General features: G+C 44.0%; 1 protein-coding gene across 1 annotated transcript in view; it reads left to right on the top strand.

Annotated features, from left to right (window-relative positions):
- The window catches only part of med13a (mediator complex subunit 13a), an 82,145-nt gene extending 73,715 nt beyond the window's left edge, over positions 1 to 8,430 (top strand). The window contains exons 26-30 of the mRNA XM_083775411.1: positions 838 to 1,026; positions 1,890 to 2,032; positions 2,701 to 2,865; positions 6,638 to 6,738; positions 7,316 to 8,430. Coding sequence (XP_083631537.1) covers positions 838 to 1,026; positions 1,890 to 2,032; positions 2,701 to 2,865; positions 6,638 to 6,738; positions 7,316 to 7,448 — 731 coding nt within the window. The 3' untranslated portion in view covers positions 7,449 to 8,430. The remainder of the gene's footprint in view (positions 1 to 837; positions 1,027 to 1,889; positions 2,033 to 2,700; positions 2,866 to 6,637; positions 6,739 to 7,315) is intronic.
- Positions 8,431 to 18,921: the final 10,491 nt, after the last annotated feature.

Below are 18,921 nucleotides of genomic sequence, written 5' to 3'. Positions count from 1 at the left end.
TCATAAAGCACTGCCTCTCAGATGCCCATTGATCTCAGTGTGGCGTGATGGAGAGCTAGATCAATGAGTTTATTTTCAGAAACGAGGCGGGGGGTTATTTGTCAGCGCATCACACCAGCATCCTGTTGAGAGGTGTCAGGGCCTGGGGATCACTCCCTCCCTCCAAGCAGTCTCCTCAGGCTGATGGAGATTAGCCAAGGCTGTGTTAGCCATATACACTGTGTGCGTGCGTGCGTGCGAACATGCTGCTCTGTAACTTTGTTTAAAGACAGATATACAAGTAGTGGTTCTGAGAGTGATGCTTGAATTTTCCGACTCAAACTATATAGGGTAGTTAGTTGTGTTTGTTGTTTTGTATCTGTTTTTCTCAATATGTTTTGATAACTGTAGCATGCATGGAGGAAGGACAGGAAATTGAATATGTAGATGTACAGCAAGCTTGCCGTTTGCAGTTTTATACAGATAGGACTGTGATGTGGTTCTTTCATGGAAGGTGAAATACACATACCAAGGAGTAATTCCTCGAGGGGCTTTTTCGGGTGACCTTTTTAGACAAAAGGAGGTTAGTGTTTTGTGTGATGAATCAGAATTTGGTGTCCAAAAAAGACAACCTGGTAAAATATGAATAGTTTTTTGTTTTAGCCATTAACCCTCTGTAATTAGTCAAATGGATGTGAGTTGCAACTGTGCCTGGCTGCTCCTGTTTCTTTCTACACTGAATCTCACTGTTGCTATGTGTTGTACATTGTCTATTTCTGGTTAATATTCCTCCCAGAATAGGGGCCGTTGGTGTTCAAGTGCTTAACTGACCCGTCTCTCTCTCTGTTTGTGCCTCAGACTCTGTGTCGACCGGCTCAGTGTTCGGGCGGAGCACCACCCTCAACATGCAGACGTCCCAGCTGAGCACGCCGCAGGACACCTCCTGCACCCACATCCTGGTCTTCCCAACCTCCGCCTTCGTCCAAGTGGCCAGCTCCAGCTACACCAACATTGATACCAACATCGATATTCTCAACGCCACCACCGGTCCGTAGCACCTTTTTAATACATACGATCGCCTCTTTGTGTTGTGACCTATAACATTTTCATTTCAAGGACCCCCAGAATCATCTGTATTTGGCCGCAGACCCCCATCTGAAAATGTTTTGTAGCAGGGACCCCCAGAAGCAAACATTTGAGTTAAAAAACGTCCGCTGTGAACAGTTTTTTCGTGTTTATCACATTTATATATATTTTTTTTATTATGTATTGTATGTGGAATTTATATTACCTGTCATTATCTTTCATTTTATATAACTGAATAACTCATTATCATTGTCAAGGATATTCTGAAGTTGTCAAAAAATGCCTAATAAAAACAGTATTAAAAGAAAAAGAAAAAAAACAAGAAAAAAAAACGTCCGCTGTGAAAGAATATATATTCAAAGATTTGTGCCACATTAAAAAATAATCAAAAATAGCAGATCTACAAGCTCGTAGCGCAGCACTGCTGTTTTTCAACAGCTACAGTTTTAAATAATGGTTAAAGTGGTTAAAAGCTATAAGCTCAGGTCTAAATGGGTTGTCCCCCAAGGCTCTAGGTCCGCTACTTTTTTGTCTACACCAAATATCTTCGTTGTTAATAGCCAATCTACATGCTCGCAATGCAAGCTTGTAGATCTGCTATATTCGCCCCAGAATAGGAACATTAGGGTTTATGTGGTTCAATTACAACAGCAAATGTACGTTTCCAAGGAGTTTAGTAGTTTAATTCCCATTAGAGGCGTTGCAATCTATTCTTAAATTCAACGTTTCTGACCTGGATAGAGGCGAATGAAGAAGAGGCAAATCCCACCTCACTGAGCATGGGCAAACAGACTTCTATTAACTGTTGTCCTTCCTCTCTTCAGATGGGTCCGATGCCATTGGGATCTTTGATCTGCTGGACCCAGCAGATGAGCTGGTCGACCCGGATATCATCAACATCTCACCCACCACCTCGCCAGTGCACTCCCCAGGCTCTCATTACCACCATGGAGGCGATGGCAGCAAGGTGAGCATGCATGCACACAAACGCACATATACATATATACTGTACATACATAAACCATTTGACCATTTGTAGGCAGCATTAACCCAACCAATGAAACCTGTTTCTGAAGCCCTATCCTATGATACAATCCATCTTCTTAATAATATAGTATTAATTAATAGTGTCTCATAGTGTGTCTCACTTTTGCGTGTCGTCCCTGTCCCCCTTCACAACAATATGTCCAATAAAGCAGTAATTACTGTTACACACTTATTTTTTACTTTCTGGGGCTGTGTGATAAAGAAATGTTAAACCTAAATTTTTATGCAAAACATAGTTATGAATATGACTATGGGTTCACACTTTTTTTTAAATATTTTTTTAGTAGCAACAGTGAAAACCGCACATATTGGTAAACAGTGCTCTTATTTCACATTCCACAGACCAGAAGTCTGAGTGCTCTGGCCACATTCAGGTAGACAGATATCTCGTGTTGTGTTTTATAGACTGCGTCTCCTCTCAAACGAGCACTTGCCCGGTCGGGCAACCTGAAAGCCAACTCCACCGGCCTGAAGCTTTTATTTACCTGGCAGGGGCAGGTGGGCAAGCCTTAGTGTCAACGCCTGAGAATTGTATACTTGTTCCATTGAACGTAAGGTGTTTTTTGTTGTCTTCTGTGACCATGGCAGGGCCAGAGTACAGATCGTATGGAGTCTCATGAAGAAGTTCCTAACCTCCTGCAGCAACCCCTGGCCCTGGGCTTCTTTGTCTCTACGGCCAAAGCCGGTCCACTGCCGGACTGGTTTTGGTCAGCCTGCCCGCAAGCTCAGAACCAATGTCCACTTTTTCTCAAGGTAGGGAGACTGGCTGCAAAGAGCCCAACCATGCAGCAGTTGAAAACCCTGTTTAAAAGTTGAAGAGGTGTGAATGTGTAGTCTAGCATCTAACTTACGTTTAGAAGACTAATGCTCTGGACCTTAACACCTTTTCATAAGCTTTCCCCAGTTGTCTTACTACACCCTGCAAGACCTGGATTTATTTCTACTTTTTTTGAAATATTTTTCAAAATACATCAATATTGTTTTTTTAAGAATTTGTTTTCTGGTTCTTTTTTCACCTATACATCATCATTGGGTCCTATTGTTTAGTCTTACAATGCAATTGGCCAGGATATTTGCATATAAATACCCCCCACAGAGGCAGCAATTCACACAACTTCAAAATATAAATGTGACCAGATTTGACTGAGAACCTACCATTGCGCAACCTCCAGCTTTTCAACAGAGAAGAAAAACTTTTAAATTGAGTTAATAGCACAGGCAGACGCTTCACATACTAGAGCATGTCTGAAATAAGTGTCAGAGCTGAAATCGACATGTATGAAATAAATGCTTAAACATGTAGCTAGGTGTAATGTTATAGGCAATTCACACTGAGACGGACTGAATCCGTTTCATTGGAATCGTTTCCGAATACGGTTGCCTGGTCCCCGGTGGCCATGATTCACATTGCCCGAGATTCAACAGCGCACCCGGGTACACTTGCATAACACACTTTAATCCTCCAGATGGGGGTGTGCTTGATGGCTGGCGCGCCCGGAAACTGACCATCAACTCTGCGACATTGTCTCAAATAAATCCAGACACACATTGCATTGCCTCTTTGGCTCTTTGCCGTTATACTACCTCACTGTCAGCCTGCCTGCTATTCACTGTGTCAGTCAGTTCTGTGCTCCAGTGTCGTGTTTGATATTCGTTTGCTATGGATTCTACTTTAGCATTATTATTATTTTGTTTTACTTTGGAAACTATGCCAAGCAAAGCCCAAGAGCTACGTGTAGTCCGCAGAATAAGATCACTGTGTACTGCGGTGCTGCGCGTATACGCAGATTCAACAGGACACGGGCGGAGTTGAGAAATGCGCTGGTGTTACACGTCGTGCAGCGTCTGTGTTTTTTTTTGTTGACGCTTGGCTCGTCGACTAGCGATTATGTCACATTCTTTAAAAAAAACACAGTCCACTTCCTTCTGTAGATAGGTACGCATGCATTCACATTGGAACGATCCGTATCTGAATACACTTCAACGGTCCAGAGACCCGCCCCCCATGCGGTCCCGGCTCCCGGGAACGGTACGCATCATTCACACTACCACAACATCTGCGAAGTGGTCCCGAGTGCGCACCCGGGACCATAGTGTGAATCGCCCCTTGGAGACCACAGAGGTGAACCTTTCAAGCCTGTTTTCTCAACTCGCTGTTTTCTGCAAGAAAAAAAAGTCAATATTGGCCACAAATGTTGCTCAAAAGCATCGGTGGGCCTTAAATGGTCACAAACTTATTTTATATCAATTATACACCCCAAGAAGCCTTGAATTTAATTGATTTTTTTAGTTTTTGAGAGTGACGCAAAAGTTTTTTACAGGTTTGTGAGAATATCACACAATGAAACCGTTTTCAGACTGACTTTGTAATAAAAAAAATAGAATCACCCTGTGGAATTTCAAGTTGTGTGAAAGTAACCCGCAACTAATTCTCAGTAATGTCCTCATCTCCCTCATGTCATCTCTGATTATTGATTCCTTCTCCTCAAAGAGGAGAAGGAATAAAATAAAATGTGTCCAGGCATGTGGGTGCATACAGTATGTTTGAGGGCTGTATGCTTGCTTGAGACATGGCTGAAAGCAGAGGGAATACCAGATATTCTCCCGCAAACCTAATCTGGTTATGATTTGTGACAGATCTGTTCCGCAGGCCAAGGGGAACAGCAGCAAGCATACATACACCCATGTACTGACATGCCTCTGCTTTAAGAGTCACGTACTGTAGGCACTCTGGGCCTGATTCTTCAACGTGTTTCCGCTGATATATTGCCGTGACGCTGGCGGAAAGGCATTTACGTGGATTTCCCACATTAATTTGGAATTCATGGAAATGGCCGTGAACTTGACGCTGACTTTGGTTCGACGGTAACTCCGCTAAATCCTCCGCCACCTCTTTAGGTGGCGGAGAAATTTGCGGAAGCATACACTTGCATATAGATTTATTCAGAAGGCTTTAGTCTTCATGCTGAATCAATAAATAGTCCCCAAATCTCAGATAAAATATGTAGGCATGTGCCCTCAACATATTGGTCGATCAGCACAAAAAATCAGCAAAAAAAACGATATATATAGATATATAAAAGCCGAGTGCACTTGTATGCCTAAATGCATGCATTATAGGCAAGTTAGCCTATAGAGTCCCATATACAGAAACTGCCCCGCAAGCCGACAACTTTTTATTTATTTATTAGGATATTTATATCATGCGCGATTGGGGATGCTCACTCGGCAGCCTTCTACTCGAAGTGCAACGGTTGTGAGCTTGTAGATCGGATCTCGCGGACTCGCGCTGCATGTTAAAAAACAAATTCACAGTTATAATAAGAACATAGGCTTATCTGCATTCTGCACTGTACGAATCCAACATAGTTTAGTGTAGACAGTAATGCCTGCAAGGCGGCGGCAGGCCTAATGAAATTGTTTTGTTACGGAGACTGTCGGTGTGTGTGTGTGTGTGTGGGGGGGGGGGGGGGGGGGGGGGGGGTGCGTGTGTGTGTGTGTGTGTGTGTGTGTGTGTGTGTGTGTGTGTGTGGCGGAGGGCAGACAGCAGCGTAGCCTACTGCCGATCCGATTCACATTGGAAAATGAATAGGGCTAATTCCTATATAAAAAAATAGAAGACCAATATTAGCCTAATGAATGCAGCGTGTTTGAAAGTCGGCCAGTCATATCAGTTTTAAACCAGCTCACCTCCACTCGTGAACATGACGGACACACAGACAGAATTTATAATAATGTATATTTATATTGATCACATATGGATGCCACACACAGAATAGTTTAACTCACTGGATAAACTCACTGGATTATAATTTCTTCAGACAAGAGGATCCCAGGCCTACGAGGTAGGCCTATAATATATTTACTTATGAATGTATGGGCTACTGTTCTTTATCGCGCAACAGTGTCGAGGGCCCATGCAGCCCCCCTCCCTCTCTCGTCTCTCTCTCTCTCTCGCTCTCTCTGAAAATACGACTTTTGCATTGACATATCCGATTTTAAATATCGGATATGTTTTACCTCTGCAAAGGTGTGAGTGAACACCCGCCTTGGTCCCGAACTTAATTAAATAAATTATAATTATATTGCTTCAGCGGAGCACGCACCATTGTAAGCTTGGATATAGCAGTGACCGCGGCTGTGATCTCAGACAAACTGCTGTCTGCTGAGTCATGCTTGAAGCCTTTTATGGTACGATATGGGGCGTGGATCAATGCAGATGAGGTTGTCGGTTGCTTTTCCGATCACTTTGCACCCGCTGCTTTCAGTATGACATACACCTGCGATACGCCAGCGCACCTGTGGTACACACCACTCTCTGAATAACACGTCATCTCAACGTAGCTTGATCGGACGGATAAATACGATATCTGTTTCCGTCACCGTTACACTCTGGCGCATTTCGTTTTTGAAGAATCAGGACCTCACTGTGGAGGAAAATACACTTTGTTTAAAAGCAATGTAATGGTGGATATGTTTAGACGTATACTGTTGTTGACACCTCTTTTCCTCTTGTCATGTTCAGGCCTCTTTGCACCTCCACGTGTCTTCAGTGCAATCAGATGAACTACTGCACAGCAAACACTCCCATCCCCTTGACTCCAATCAGACCTCAGATGTTCTCAGGTAAACAGCAAGCATTTACTGCTTATCCGCTGACATGGCCCTCATAATGATCAGTTACAGTTACATCCTAGTGCCACTACTGACTTTGTGTTATTTGTTTGGTGGAAAGTTTGTTTTATGGCAGAGGTTTACAGTTGTAATGTTTGGGCTCATTGTAACTATCATGACGTTTTAGATGATGATTAATTGTCATACATATAATTGTTATTTCTGCTATTTTTTTTGAAAATGTATGAAAATAAATGTACAGATCCATTTATACAGTTGAATGGAAACTATTCTGATGTTTAATGCAAACACATTGTGATCATGTAAAGAGAGAAAGACTGAAAAACATAATGTACATTTACATCAACCAACAAAACCACTGCAAATGGATAATGACATGATACAAGATCTGCATCAAAAGAAAGTGGAATTTTGAAAAGGTTATCACTTCTGTAACTTTTAGCATGACATTTTCTCAATGTATCAATTGTGAATGACTGTTTATCATCAATTAATTGTGTGTGTGTGTATGTGTGTGTGTGTGTGTGTGTGTGTGTGCGCGTGTGCGTGTGTGCGCACTTGTGGGCAGATTTGTGCTAGAGCAGTACAACGCCCTCTCCTGGCTGACGTGCGACCCAGCCACACAGGATCGACGCTCCTGTCTGCCTATCCACTTTGTGGTGCTTAACCAGATGTACAACTTCATCATGAACATGTTGTAACCAAACGGGGCGTGCAGCGAAGCACGGGGAGGCGGAGTAACGAGGAAAGCGGCTGTCCTCCAAAATGGGTTTCATCCTGACAGACGGGAAGCACCGCGAGCACCAAACCCAACGAGCAACGGAGCTGGATTTGGCACAGGGTGTGGATCGGAGCGCTGCTACCATTGTGACAGCCCCTGTCACTGTGAGACACACACATGCACAGGCGAGGAGAACTGGAGTCGCAATGAACAAGAGAAAGCGAGACGATGAAATGGGGTTGCCACGGTATCCAACGTGGCAGCGCAGTGATTGGCCAGTCTTTGGAGAAACATGTCTGTATTTGTAAAGTTATCGGACGATAAGGGACATAATTTGATTGAAGAAGGAAAAAGAAACCCAGAAAACTCAAGTATGGATTTTTTTGGTTTTAAGACCTGAAATTCCTTTTTATTCCTTTGGATGAAATTGTATCCAAATGAAATGCCTGCATCTATCTTATTTATTGTAAGTTTTTAAGTGTATAATTTGTCTTATTTCTTAACCTCTTTTATATATAAGAATGGAGAAGGTTTATATCACCTTCCTGCTTTAAAGCAATTGGTCTAAGATATATGTAATCGTCTTAATTACAAAAACAAACAGGAGAGAAAAAATCCCATAAAAAGGAAATAAAGTCACAGTAGGATGCTTTTAGAGTATTATTTTTTGTAATGGAGACAGAATATTTGTATTGTCACAATGTACAGAAGAATTAGAGTGGAGAATTATGTTCCATGCTTTTGAGCATGGCGGACTTACAGCAAAGCTGTAGCTATCAGAGGACTTGTACAGCAATGAAGTTCACTGTGTTCAAATAAAGAGGTACATTGTCGTATATAGTATTTTATACCACACATTTAGACACAAAAACCAAACGGCAATATATATATATAAATAATTATATATGAATGCCATGCCAGCGGTTGGTGGTGCGGCTTCTGTTTTAGGAATAAAGTACGTCAACTTATTTTCCTGTGCTTGTGTGTATTACTTCGGGATGAGGACTGATGTGCAATTGGACAAGAACACCAATAGTGGAGTTGACGGTCGGTGAACTATTGGCATCTCTTGGAAGTAAGTAGCTGACCTCAGGTTTGACCTTTTAGTTTTTGAGGGGCACTAGCCCATTCAACAATCAACATCCATGGCTTTTGAAGATTACGTCATATGGCAGCCACGTCTATGGTTTTTTTATGTTTATTTAGAGCACTTATGACCTAAATCATTTGCAAGCCAAGTCTATGGACTTTGAGGATATTATGTTTGTACTAGCACGTATCGTATGACAAATCGTTTGCCAGCCAGGGTTTGTTTAGGGCACTAAATGACGTAAGATGTCACATGGCCGATATAAATACAGTGGACCACCTCTGTTTCTCAAACATCCCATTTTCTTATTACTACATTTAAAAAGTATATATTTCAAGAGATTATTCTTAACCGTAGACGTGCCTGCTGCTATTTCCCCTTAACACCACAAGGTGGCAGGAAAGCCTTATAGCTTTTCCTGCTTTAGAAATGATGTTATAATATTAATAATATTAATAAGAAGTATGTGGTAATGTAGTCTTAGTCCTTTCCTCGTGTTCAAAGACACTTCACTGATATTCTTGCCGTTGAACACATGCCCTAGCCTCGACGACCTTACAGGCGTATAGTCTATACTGCAGTGGGTTTTATCAATTAAACATCTTCGCTTTTATACAATTTGCTGAATCTCACGACTCTGATTTCTGCCAAAGCATCAACTTGAAATACACTATAGTTTTCAACCCTTTTTGTTAAGGCCCGTTATTTATTCGGCATTTGAGCCAATAGGACTACCATTTGATATTTACTTCAGACCCAAAAAGGTTTTGTTGTCATTGGATAGGTTGGATTCTTGGACACAATTCCACGCTGTATTGATGCGATAGAAGAGATAACAGGCAACATTGATCAAAATAACAATTATTCTACAGTAGCCTATCTAATTGTGTATGTAGACTTCTTGTAAGTTAAGTAATGCCGATATTTAACAATAATGTAACTCTTGAGTGTAAAATTAAACCAAATGGACACGTAGCCTACGGGTCCTTTGGTTTCAATTTACACTCACAAGAGTTAAAGATCTAGAAGGGTCCATTTGGTCACCAACTCTCCATCATTTAGCTGGGGACCACCTGAATCCCCCTCAAGGACCACTGGTGGTCCCCGGACGACTGGTTGAAAACTACTGGAAGTCTGGAAGCCCCCATAGGTCCCATGGCTCATGGGTCCCATGTTATACCCAGAAATGTTGCTTAGTATAAACCTTTATGAACTTGTAGTGTAGCCCCATGTTCTGTAGCACACACACAACCATGAAAATAGATATTTTACAGACGTCGGGACGCCGTTAATCTCGAGCCCTGTTGGCTGCACTGATTTGGCTAAAGTGAATGCCAACGCGCACAGGCACACACACACACACACACACACACACACACACTGTTGATGTCGGTCGAAAAAGCTAGTTGAGCTTAGCATGTCCGTAACGGGCAGTCTCTGTTACTACCGTTAGCATGCTGCTAACGCTAGTCGATCGTTTAGCCCCAAATACAGCCCTGTGCTCCAAATACAAAAAAATATATAAAATAACAACAACACGTCGCTTCGTTTCGAGCAGTGCTTTCTTTCTTTGGCTGTGTGTGTTGTGGTGGTGGTGCATGGTTGGTGTGATGATGTTTAGCACTAGCAACTAACTCCCATAGCATGGAGGGACGCTAACTGCTGCAATTGGCTAGTCGGTTGCCAGGCAACGGGCAGGACCTGAGTGTGTTTGTTTACAATATTAAAAGACGCGTGGCACAACATTGTGACAACGACGTCATGGCTCCACCAATCAGACGCTCGTTGCCATGGCAGCAACAGCCATGACGTTGTCACTCTGCATTGTTGATCATGATCATCAACAATGCAGAGTGACAATGTTGTGGCACGTCTTTAAATGCTGTAATTTGTAGAGCACACGATTTATTCACCCTTGTGCTCCAGCTCACAGAGCAGAACAGAATTAAGTGCAGAGTAGATACTCTTTTTGCTTGCTGAAATGGCTACATTCATCTCGGTCCCGGTGAAAAGGTCGTCCAATAAGGTGGACTTGGTCAAGCCGCTGTCCGACGCTGTCTCGGCAGCATTTCCGGACGGCGAAGCCCGAGAGCGCCACCTACGCTCCGTGAAGCAGCTGAACGGACTCCGCGAGGAGGCCCTCATGGCCACGGGTAACGTGGACACGGCGTCGCTGGACGTCCTCCTGAGGTACTACGACCAGCTGTGTGCCGTCGAACCCAAGTTCTCCTTCTCTGACGGCGACGTAACGTGGTGCCCGACATTCACCTGGTACGGTTTGTTCCGCAGAGGCCTTGCGGCGCTGGTCGGCCGCTCGGCCAAGCTCTCTCTGGCCAGCGTGGCCTACGAGAAGATCGCTGTCCTTTTCAACGCGGCGGCCTTGGCGAGTCAGCTCGCTTCACGATCACTGCAAGGCGTGGACGGCGGGAGTGACGGACTGAAGATCGCGCTGAAACACTTCGAGCTGGCCGGCGGATTGTTCGCTCACATCAAGGACACCACGGACGCTCACATCAAGGACAAGGACCTCTCCCACGGGACGCTGGACACCCTCTGTGCCATCATGGTGGCCCAGGCACAGGAGGTCATCGTCCTCAGAGCCACCTCGGTTCATTCCAAAGACTCCAGCGTCGCCAAGATGGCCATTCTGGCAGCGGAGTTATACGACGACGCCTTCGCCCGATGCCAGAGCAACACGACGAAGCTTCCTAAGATGTTCCGCTCGGTGCTGGCGGCCAAGCGGCGCACCATGCGGGCCCAGGCCGAGCTACACCAGAGCGCCGTGGCCGGGCGGGAGGGACACTTCGGAGAGGCGGTCGCTCGTCTGCGGCGCGCGGCGGAGCTCGTGAAGACGCGGGCGCAGCGGCCTCGCTGCGACGAGGACCTCGGCGGCAGGATCGACAGGGCACTCGCCGCCGCCGAGCATGACAACAACTTCATCTACCTGAACGACGTGCCCCGGGTCGGGGACCTGGAGCCCATCGATCACCGCAATGCCTTTCGGGCCAAGGCCAAGGCCGTCACGGCACCGCTCAGCCCGGATTTCACGGACCTGTTTGAGGAAATGGGTCCCGTGGCAAAGCCGGGGCAGCCCGGGTACAGGGGGCACGACATCACTGGCCCTACTACCCCCAAGCCTAGGACGGTCTGTACACAGCGTCCGCTCCAGCACCAGCCTCCCGCCGGGCCTTCGCCCCCCGTCACAAAAAAGCGTGCGATCCAGGAGGCCGCTGCAACAACGACACACAGCGACGCGACTGAACTTCAGTCGCATCGCAAGTTGGCCTGGGGGGCAAAGTGGGCCCCAGGGTGGGGGCTCAAAAAAGACTCCTCAGTAAGGCATGAACCAGCACGAGCAGCAGCGGTCACATTACAGGACAGGAGGCCGGTGAACAACCAAACAAGTGTTGCTCATTCGCCAGCAGCAGCAGCAGCAGCAGCGATTGGACGTCCCTGCCGTGTCCAGAGGGTCATGTCCAGAATCAGAACCCCAGCATCCAGCTCTGACAGGTTCCTGTTCCCCAGTGATTACAGCCTCCTGGAGTGTCCAGGTTGCCATGTTGAGTACACCGTAAGCCAACACAGGGAGCTTCTGTCTCACATGGACTACTGCCCACAATTGGCATCTCTTTGTGCCTCTTTGTGCACAAAGAGAGATGTGTTCGGAGTGAAATGTAATTTAACCCATGTCTCCAATTTGTATTGAGCTGCCATACAGGATTTGTGCTCTTTGATATCTAGATTCTGTATATTCCAGCCATTGACTTGTAGTTTAGTTTGAGAGCAGCAGCATCTTTGCACCATTCAACACCCCACACTACACCCACCACACATCCACTCACTTACACTACTGATCTACTGATTAACACACTCCACCTTAGTATTGTTTGTTTGATTCATATTGTAGCGGCTCCTAGCCAGCAGAAATATGACAACGCTCCAACAGATGTCTTTAAGGTCGTTTTATTTCTTCCCATTAGACACCGTGAAAAACTGCAAAACAAACATACAAATATTATCTTAAACACAATGCAATATGAACTAGGAATGTCCTTGTTGTGACTGTTGTCGGTCAATCCTCCAATCATGACTTCCGTGTTATGTGCAAACAAACACAAAGAGACATACACAAACAATCAAACAATTGACGGAACTACAACACTGTTTACAAACAAAGAAACCAACAACATGTAACATACCGTGTGCGCCTTCTGCCGATTCTTTTAGGAGCTACTCTTCATTCTCTTATATTTATATTTGAGGACACTCTTTCTGGCGTTAGCAGAGCTCCTCTCTCAACCCTGCGACTCAGCTTGAAACTGCCTGAGCCAGCTCAGACCGGTGCCATTAATGCTACTCACAGGCTCTTCCTGCACGCCCTCGACACGTCATAATTAACCAGGCATTAAGGACAAGGCACCACACACGGCATGCACATACAATTTGTACCCAAAAATGTTCCCATATGCAATAAAAATAGAATAGAAAATAGATAGAAAATATAATAGCCAATAGAAATAGAAAAGTACAAAATACCCATTTGCTGGGACAGTTACACTGCCCCCAAAATACAGTGATTTAGTACTGCCTTGCACTATTTAGGCTGTATAAATCTGTATTTTCCTTTCTTAATAGAACCCAAGTGTCACATAATCATTTTTTTTTTGTATTGACCTTTGACCAACCAAAAATACATTTTTCCTTTTTGTATTAAAATAGCAACTGGTATGCATTTGAATAGGAGGCTTAAGTTGTCAGAAACTCCTTTCCTAAATTACGCTGCCCCCATAGACCTTCATCTTCACTCGTCTCTTTCCATTCCACCTTTTTCTCTTCCTTTTCTTTGTTCCTGACAGTCCGGCATCCTCTGTCAAGGCTGTGGATACATCAGAAATTATGACGACGTTCTTCTCCCGTCCTACTTCAGTGGAGTTCTTGGATGCTGATCTTTTCCTTCTTTTCAGCTTCTTCCTTCTTTTCAGAATCTGCCTTCCTCTTTCTCCGGTGGCTTTTTTCATCCTTTTCTTTGTCTCCTTCCTCCCTGGGTCTTTTTTCTTCTTCTTGCCGTCTGGGTCGGATTCAGCTGCCGAGCCGTCGGACACCGTCCTGGCTGAAGACTTCTTCCGTTTCCTCTTCTTCTTCACACTTTTCTTCTCATCCTCGTCGTCAGACTCAGAGGCGGAACTGCTGGAGGAATCAGGACTCGATGAAGAGGAGGAAGATGAAGAATGCCTGCTTGATTTCTTCTTCTCCTGTGGTGGTACCGAGCTCTCTGTGCCACACTCAACCTTCATTTTGGCCATCACTGTATTTGGCCTCTTCAAGGTTCCATGTTTTGAGCTTGCACCCGTTGAGCCTCCCACCATACTCCAGCCTAGGTCAGTCTTGACCGCATATGGCTCATGCTCTTCCCCATCTATTAACCTTCTTGGTTTCAGGGCCCTAGCACAGTCATAACCAACAAGGAGACGAACAGGACAGTCCAACAACTCAGGCATCTCCTCAGACATACTGAGAAGGTGAGTCCAGCGTTCTGCTGTTTTCCGAGTGGGAATACTATTTTCCTCCCTCGGTATGTACTCCTGAGTGTCTGCAGGTGGCAAATCAATCTTTTCTTGTGAAAGGTAACCTCTAACTCTTAGACCAGTCACTCTTTGACATTTGACCACTGACCCCCTGTCGGTCATTGTTGCCAGTTTCAGTTTGACTGGCTGTGCTTCTGCTTGAACTAAACTAACTTCATGAATTGTCATCTCTTGTTTGCTCTCGGTGGAAGGAAGGACCGGCGCACTGCGAGGGCCTTGATCACATGGCTGAGTCACAGGCTGACCCGGAGGCCGGACACAACTGTCAGGATGTAGAAGACATTTTTAGAATCTGATCACATTAAAATGTATTAAAAATGTGTTTTAGCATATCTTTAGTGCAACTTAAGTTTTTATGAAAAATAATACATGTATAATAAATGTACTTCTATTTTAGTATATTTCTTTTTCACCTGGGAGAGAAAGGCTTTTGTCAAAAGTTGTAACTTTTGACAAATAACAGGTGTGGAATAAGAGCATACAATGTATAGTGAAAAATGTGTATTTCATGTTCAGTATACACACAATATTATATAATATAATATTATATAGCCTAAATACAAATGACACATAGCCTAAATCAAAGCAAACAGTTAACCCATTCAGCTATTGAAAAATAGCAGATCTTGTACTGTAGGTCTGCCATCTTTTGAAAAATCGTGAAAATGTGGGGTAAATCTTTGAATATATATTCTTTCAGAGCGAACGTTTTTAACTCGAATCTTTGCTTCTGGGAGGGGGGGGGGGGTCCCTGGAACAACATATTTTCAGATGGGGGTCGGCGAGCAAATACATCCAAATACATGAAATATTGAGCACCACTGATATAGAAACATGAGGTATTTCAGAAAACTGTCAGGATTTAGAAGACATTTTTTGAATTTCGACGTCAGGTCTAAATGGGTTGGCCCCCTCATCTTACCTATATGATAATTGTGCAAGCAGTTAGAAGTACTTCCCCCCATCACAAGTTCAGTCTAGGCCTTTTCATTCAGCACAGGTTCATCTGAAACGTCGTCTGTAGTACGCTGCTGCTGCTGTTTTTGTTGTGTGGACGTTGTTGTGCTGCAGTTCGTGGTAGGTAGGCAGAGAGGGGAAGTGGAAGCCACGATGGGCGGCCGCAGCGTCCCGTTGCCGGCCTCCTGTGGAGGAGAGACGGCGGTGCAGGGCAAAACGGAATCCGCCGCCACCGCCGCGCTGAGGAACGTCCCGTCGTCGACGACGACCAGCTCCAGCAGCTTCTTGTCCGCCAGCAGCTTCTGCCGTCTCATCTGGCCCAGCTCGGCCAGCAGCAGGTCCTCGTCGTGCAGCTCCCCCCCGGGGCCCATGGGCCTGGAGATGACGTCGGAGATGTCCTGCGCCATCTCCTGCTGCTCCGTGATGGCCTGGATCTGCTCGTCCACGACGAATGATTCAAAATTTATATTATCTATTGTTTTTGACCATCTACTTTTGATGTCACAGCTTTGAATCAAAACAATATGGTCTTATGATGTGATCACTGCCTGTCCAATGTTTTTGCAAACACTCACTACATAGGCCTATTCTAATTTCTAATTGAGTCTAAACTAAAGCAACACATGGAAATACTGCATTGAAAATATATTGCACAGAGATTCTTAACTTTTGCATCCAGAGAAATCTCTCTCTCTCTCTCTCTCTCTCTCTCTCTCTCTCTCTCTCTCTCTCTCTCTCTCTCTCTCTCTCTCTCTCTCTCTCTCTCTCATATATTATTAACCCATTTCATTTTTAGATGTATTACCCTACTAGTAAGTAAGTAAGTAAGTAAGTACATTTTATTTGTAAAGCACCTTTCAAGACAAAGTCACAAGGTGCTGAACAGAACACAGGACAGCAATCAACAAGTTAAAACAAACAGGAAAACATAGCACAATAAAGTAAAAAGACAAAGAATTTAACGAAGAATAAACAAGGCAAAAACTGAAAACATAGGCATGTAGAATGGTAAACTAGAGGCAGAATCACAAAAACATAGGTATGTAAAAAAGAAATCAGGTAAGAACTACATGGGAAAATAAATACGGAATAAATGTGTCTTTAACTGTCTCTTAAAAGAGTCTACTGACTCAGCATTTTTTAGCATGAGGGGCAGGGCGTTCCAAAGAGTAGGGGCAACCACTGCGAAAGCCCGGTCGCCCTTTGTTCTTAGGTTAGACCCCGGTATCTTCAGTAGATGTTTGTCTGAGGACCTAAGGGGTCTTACATTGGACTTTGGGGGCAGTAGGTCACAAATATATGAAGGGGCCAGCCCATTTAATGCTTTGTAGGTTGTTAACATAATTTTAAAATCAATTCTGGCCTTAATTGGAAGCCAGTGCAAGGAGGCTAATACAGGGGTTATGTGGGCCCTACGGTTGGTGTTTGTGAGTATTCTGGCTGCAGTGTTTTGAATCAGTTGAAGTCGGGATAGAGATGAGTGGTTAAGCATGGTGTAGAGACCGTTACAGTAGTCCAAGCGGGAGGATATGAATGCGTGTATGATTTCTTTCCAGGTCTTGGGGTGACAGAATTGACTTGATTTTTGCAATGTTGCGCAGATGGTAGAAGCAGGATTGGGTGATCTTTTTAACGTGACATTCAAGGTTCATCTGGGTGTCAAAAAAGACACCCAGGTTTCGTGCTATGGGTTTGACGTTTGTTGCCAGTGGACCAAGGGATTGACGGATTGTGTTGGAGATAGTTTCAGGGCCTATGATAAGTATTTTTGTTTTGTCTGCGTTTAGTTGAAGGAAATTTTGTCTCATCCAATTATTTATGGCGGTTAAGCAGTCATGCATGATAGAGAGTTTGGAGAGGTTATTTAGTTTAAAGATATATTCAGTGATTTCACTTAATTCAAATATCACTTATTTTTTGTTTTGTAGTGATAATCCTCCCTACTATAGAGTGTGCTGGCCATATAAGGAGTTTCTCCCTGTCCCCAGTTAACCCCTGGGGGTCAAAAAACCTTAGGTTTCGTTTTTGACTCTCTATCCTGATTGGACGAAAGGCTGGGTCCCACAGCCAAAAACGAAACCTAAGGTTTTTTTAGTGAAATCACTGAATATTAACCTGACGCTGCCAGATCCAAGAAGCTTGCTACACAAATTTGTTTCACAGCTTATTGGGATCTGGGATCGCGGAAGCAAATTCGATGACGGGGCTGTTCCTTTTTTTCAAGATACTTGGTAGATGATTGGATGGGACCGTCTGTCTATCACCGTGTGGGCGTGCAAACACAACCAATCATATTGACGTGTCTATATAGTTTCACATCCGGTTTCGCACATATCCCGCCCTTAGCTCACGCTGATTGGTCCGGTACGGAACGGATTTTTGTCAGCTCAACTGCCTGAGAGATCCCAGATGAGTGCTGTGTTGGGGAACATGGTTACCCAATACCGCCCTCATCTGGCAGCGTCAGGTTAACTGAAGAAATATATAATTGCGTGTCGTCGGCGTAACAGTGGTATGAGATGCCTTCGAAAGTGTTGATAAGAGTGCCTAGGGGGAGCATATAAAGGGAAAACAGAATAGGACCAAGTATGGAACCCTGGGGGACCCCACAGGTCAGGGGAGCTAGTACAGCAGATAATAGGAACGATCTTTCACTTGGTGATACAAGCGTGAAATTTGGCATGAACATGCCTCTGGGTCACCTCTTTAACTTTTTTAACTGAGCCAACGAAAAATCCAATATGGCGGTCATTTTTTAAGATGGCCGCCAAATAAAAAAGGCCTTTTGTGGCGGTTCTGGACAACCATGGGTGCGGCCGACTCGAGACCGGGCACTGCACTCCCTGTGGGTGTGTGGAACGTGTGTGTCGATTTTGAAGTCGGGGCGAACGGTTCTCGAGTTACGTGGATTACAGATGTACACACGCACACAAAATTCGTGCAATATAGCAGATCATTGGAACGGTTGTTGACATTTGTCATGAACCTTCCTTTGGGTCAACTCTTTTTTTAACTGAGCCATCCAAGAATCCAATATGGCGGTGCTATTTCAAGATGGCCGTCACATCTAATTGTTAGCCTATGTCTACATTTCTTACACATTTTAGGAAAAATTTCACCATTAAAGATAGATCGTTTTTTTTTTCGTTTTTTTTTCTTTTTTTTAATATTCTTTATATTCTTTTTTTTTTTTTTTGTTATTATTTTTAGTTTTCATACTGAAAATGGTAGCATGCTAATGCTAACTTAATGCTAACATGGTAGCATGGTAGCATGCTAACATAGCATGCTAACATGATAATGCTAACATGCTAATTAGCATTAGAAAATGGTAGCATTAGCATGCTACCATTTTCAGTATGAAAACTAAAAATAATGACAAAAAAATAAAAAAAAATATATAAAGAATAAAGAAAAAATATAAAAATAAATAAAAAAATCTATCTATCTATCTATCTATAATGGTGAAATTTTTCCTAAAATTTGTAAGAAATGTAGACATAGGCTAACATTTAGATGTGGCGGCCATCTTGAAATAGCACCGCCATATTGGATTTTGGATGGCTCGGTTAAAAAAGTTAAAGAGGTGACCCAGAGGCATGTTCATGCCAAATTTCACCAAGTGAAAGGTTCTCTCACAATATATAATATGGCTGTTAGCCGCTGTACTATACCCCCATCAAACAAGCTCCATCTCGAAAGTGATGGAAAAAATAGTCTATGAACAGGTTGAAAAGTATCTTGCCACTAATAAATTGCTGTACGAGTTCCAATCTGGCTTCAGAACATCCCACTCCACTGACACATGCCTCCTCTATTTG

Source organism: Protomyctophum parallelum (genome assembly GCF_964188405.1).
Source record: "Protomyctophum parallelum genome assembly, chromosome: 1".
In the NCBI taxonomy this organism is placed as follows: Eukaryota; Metazoa; Chordata; class Actinopteri; order Myctophiformes; family Myctophidae; genus Protomyctophum; species Protomyctophum parallelum.
This window is presented reverse-complemented; position numbering and strand designations above follow the sequence as displayed.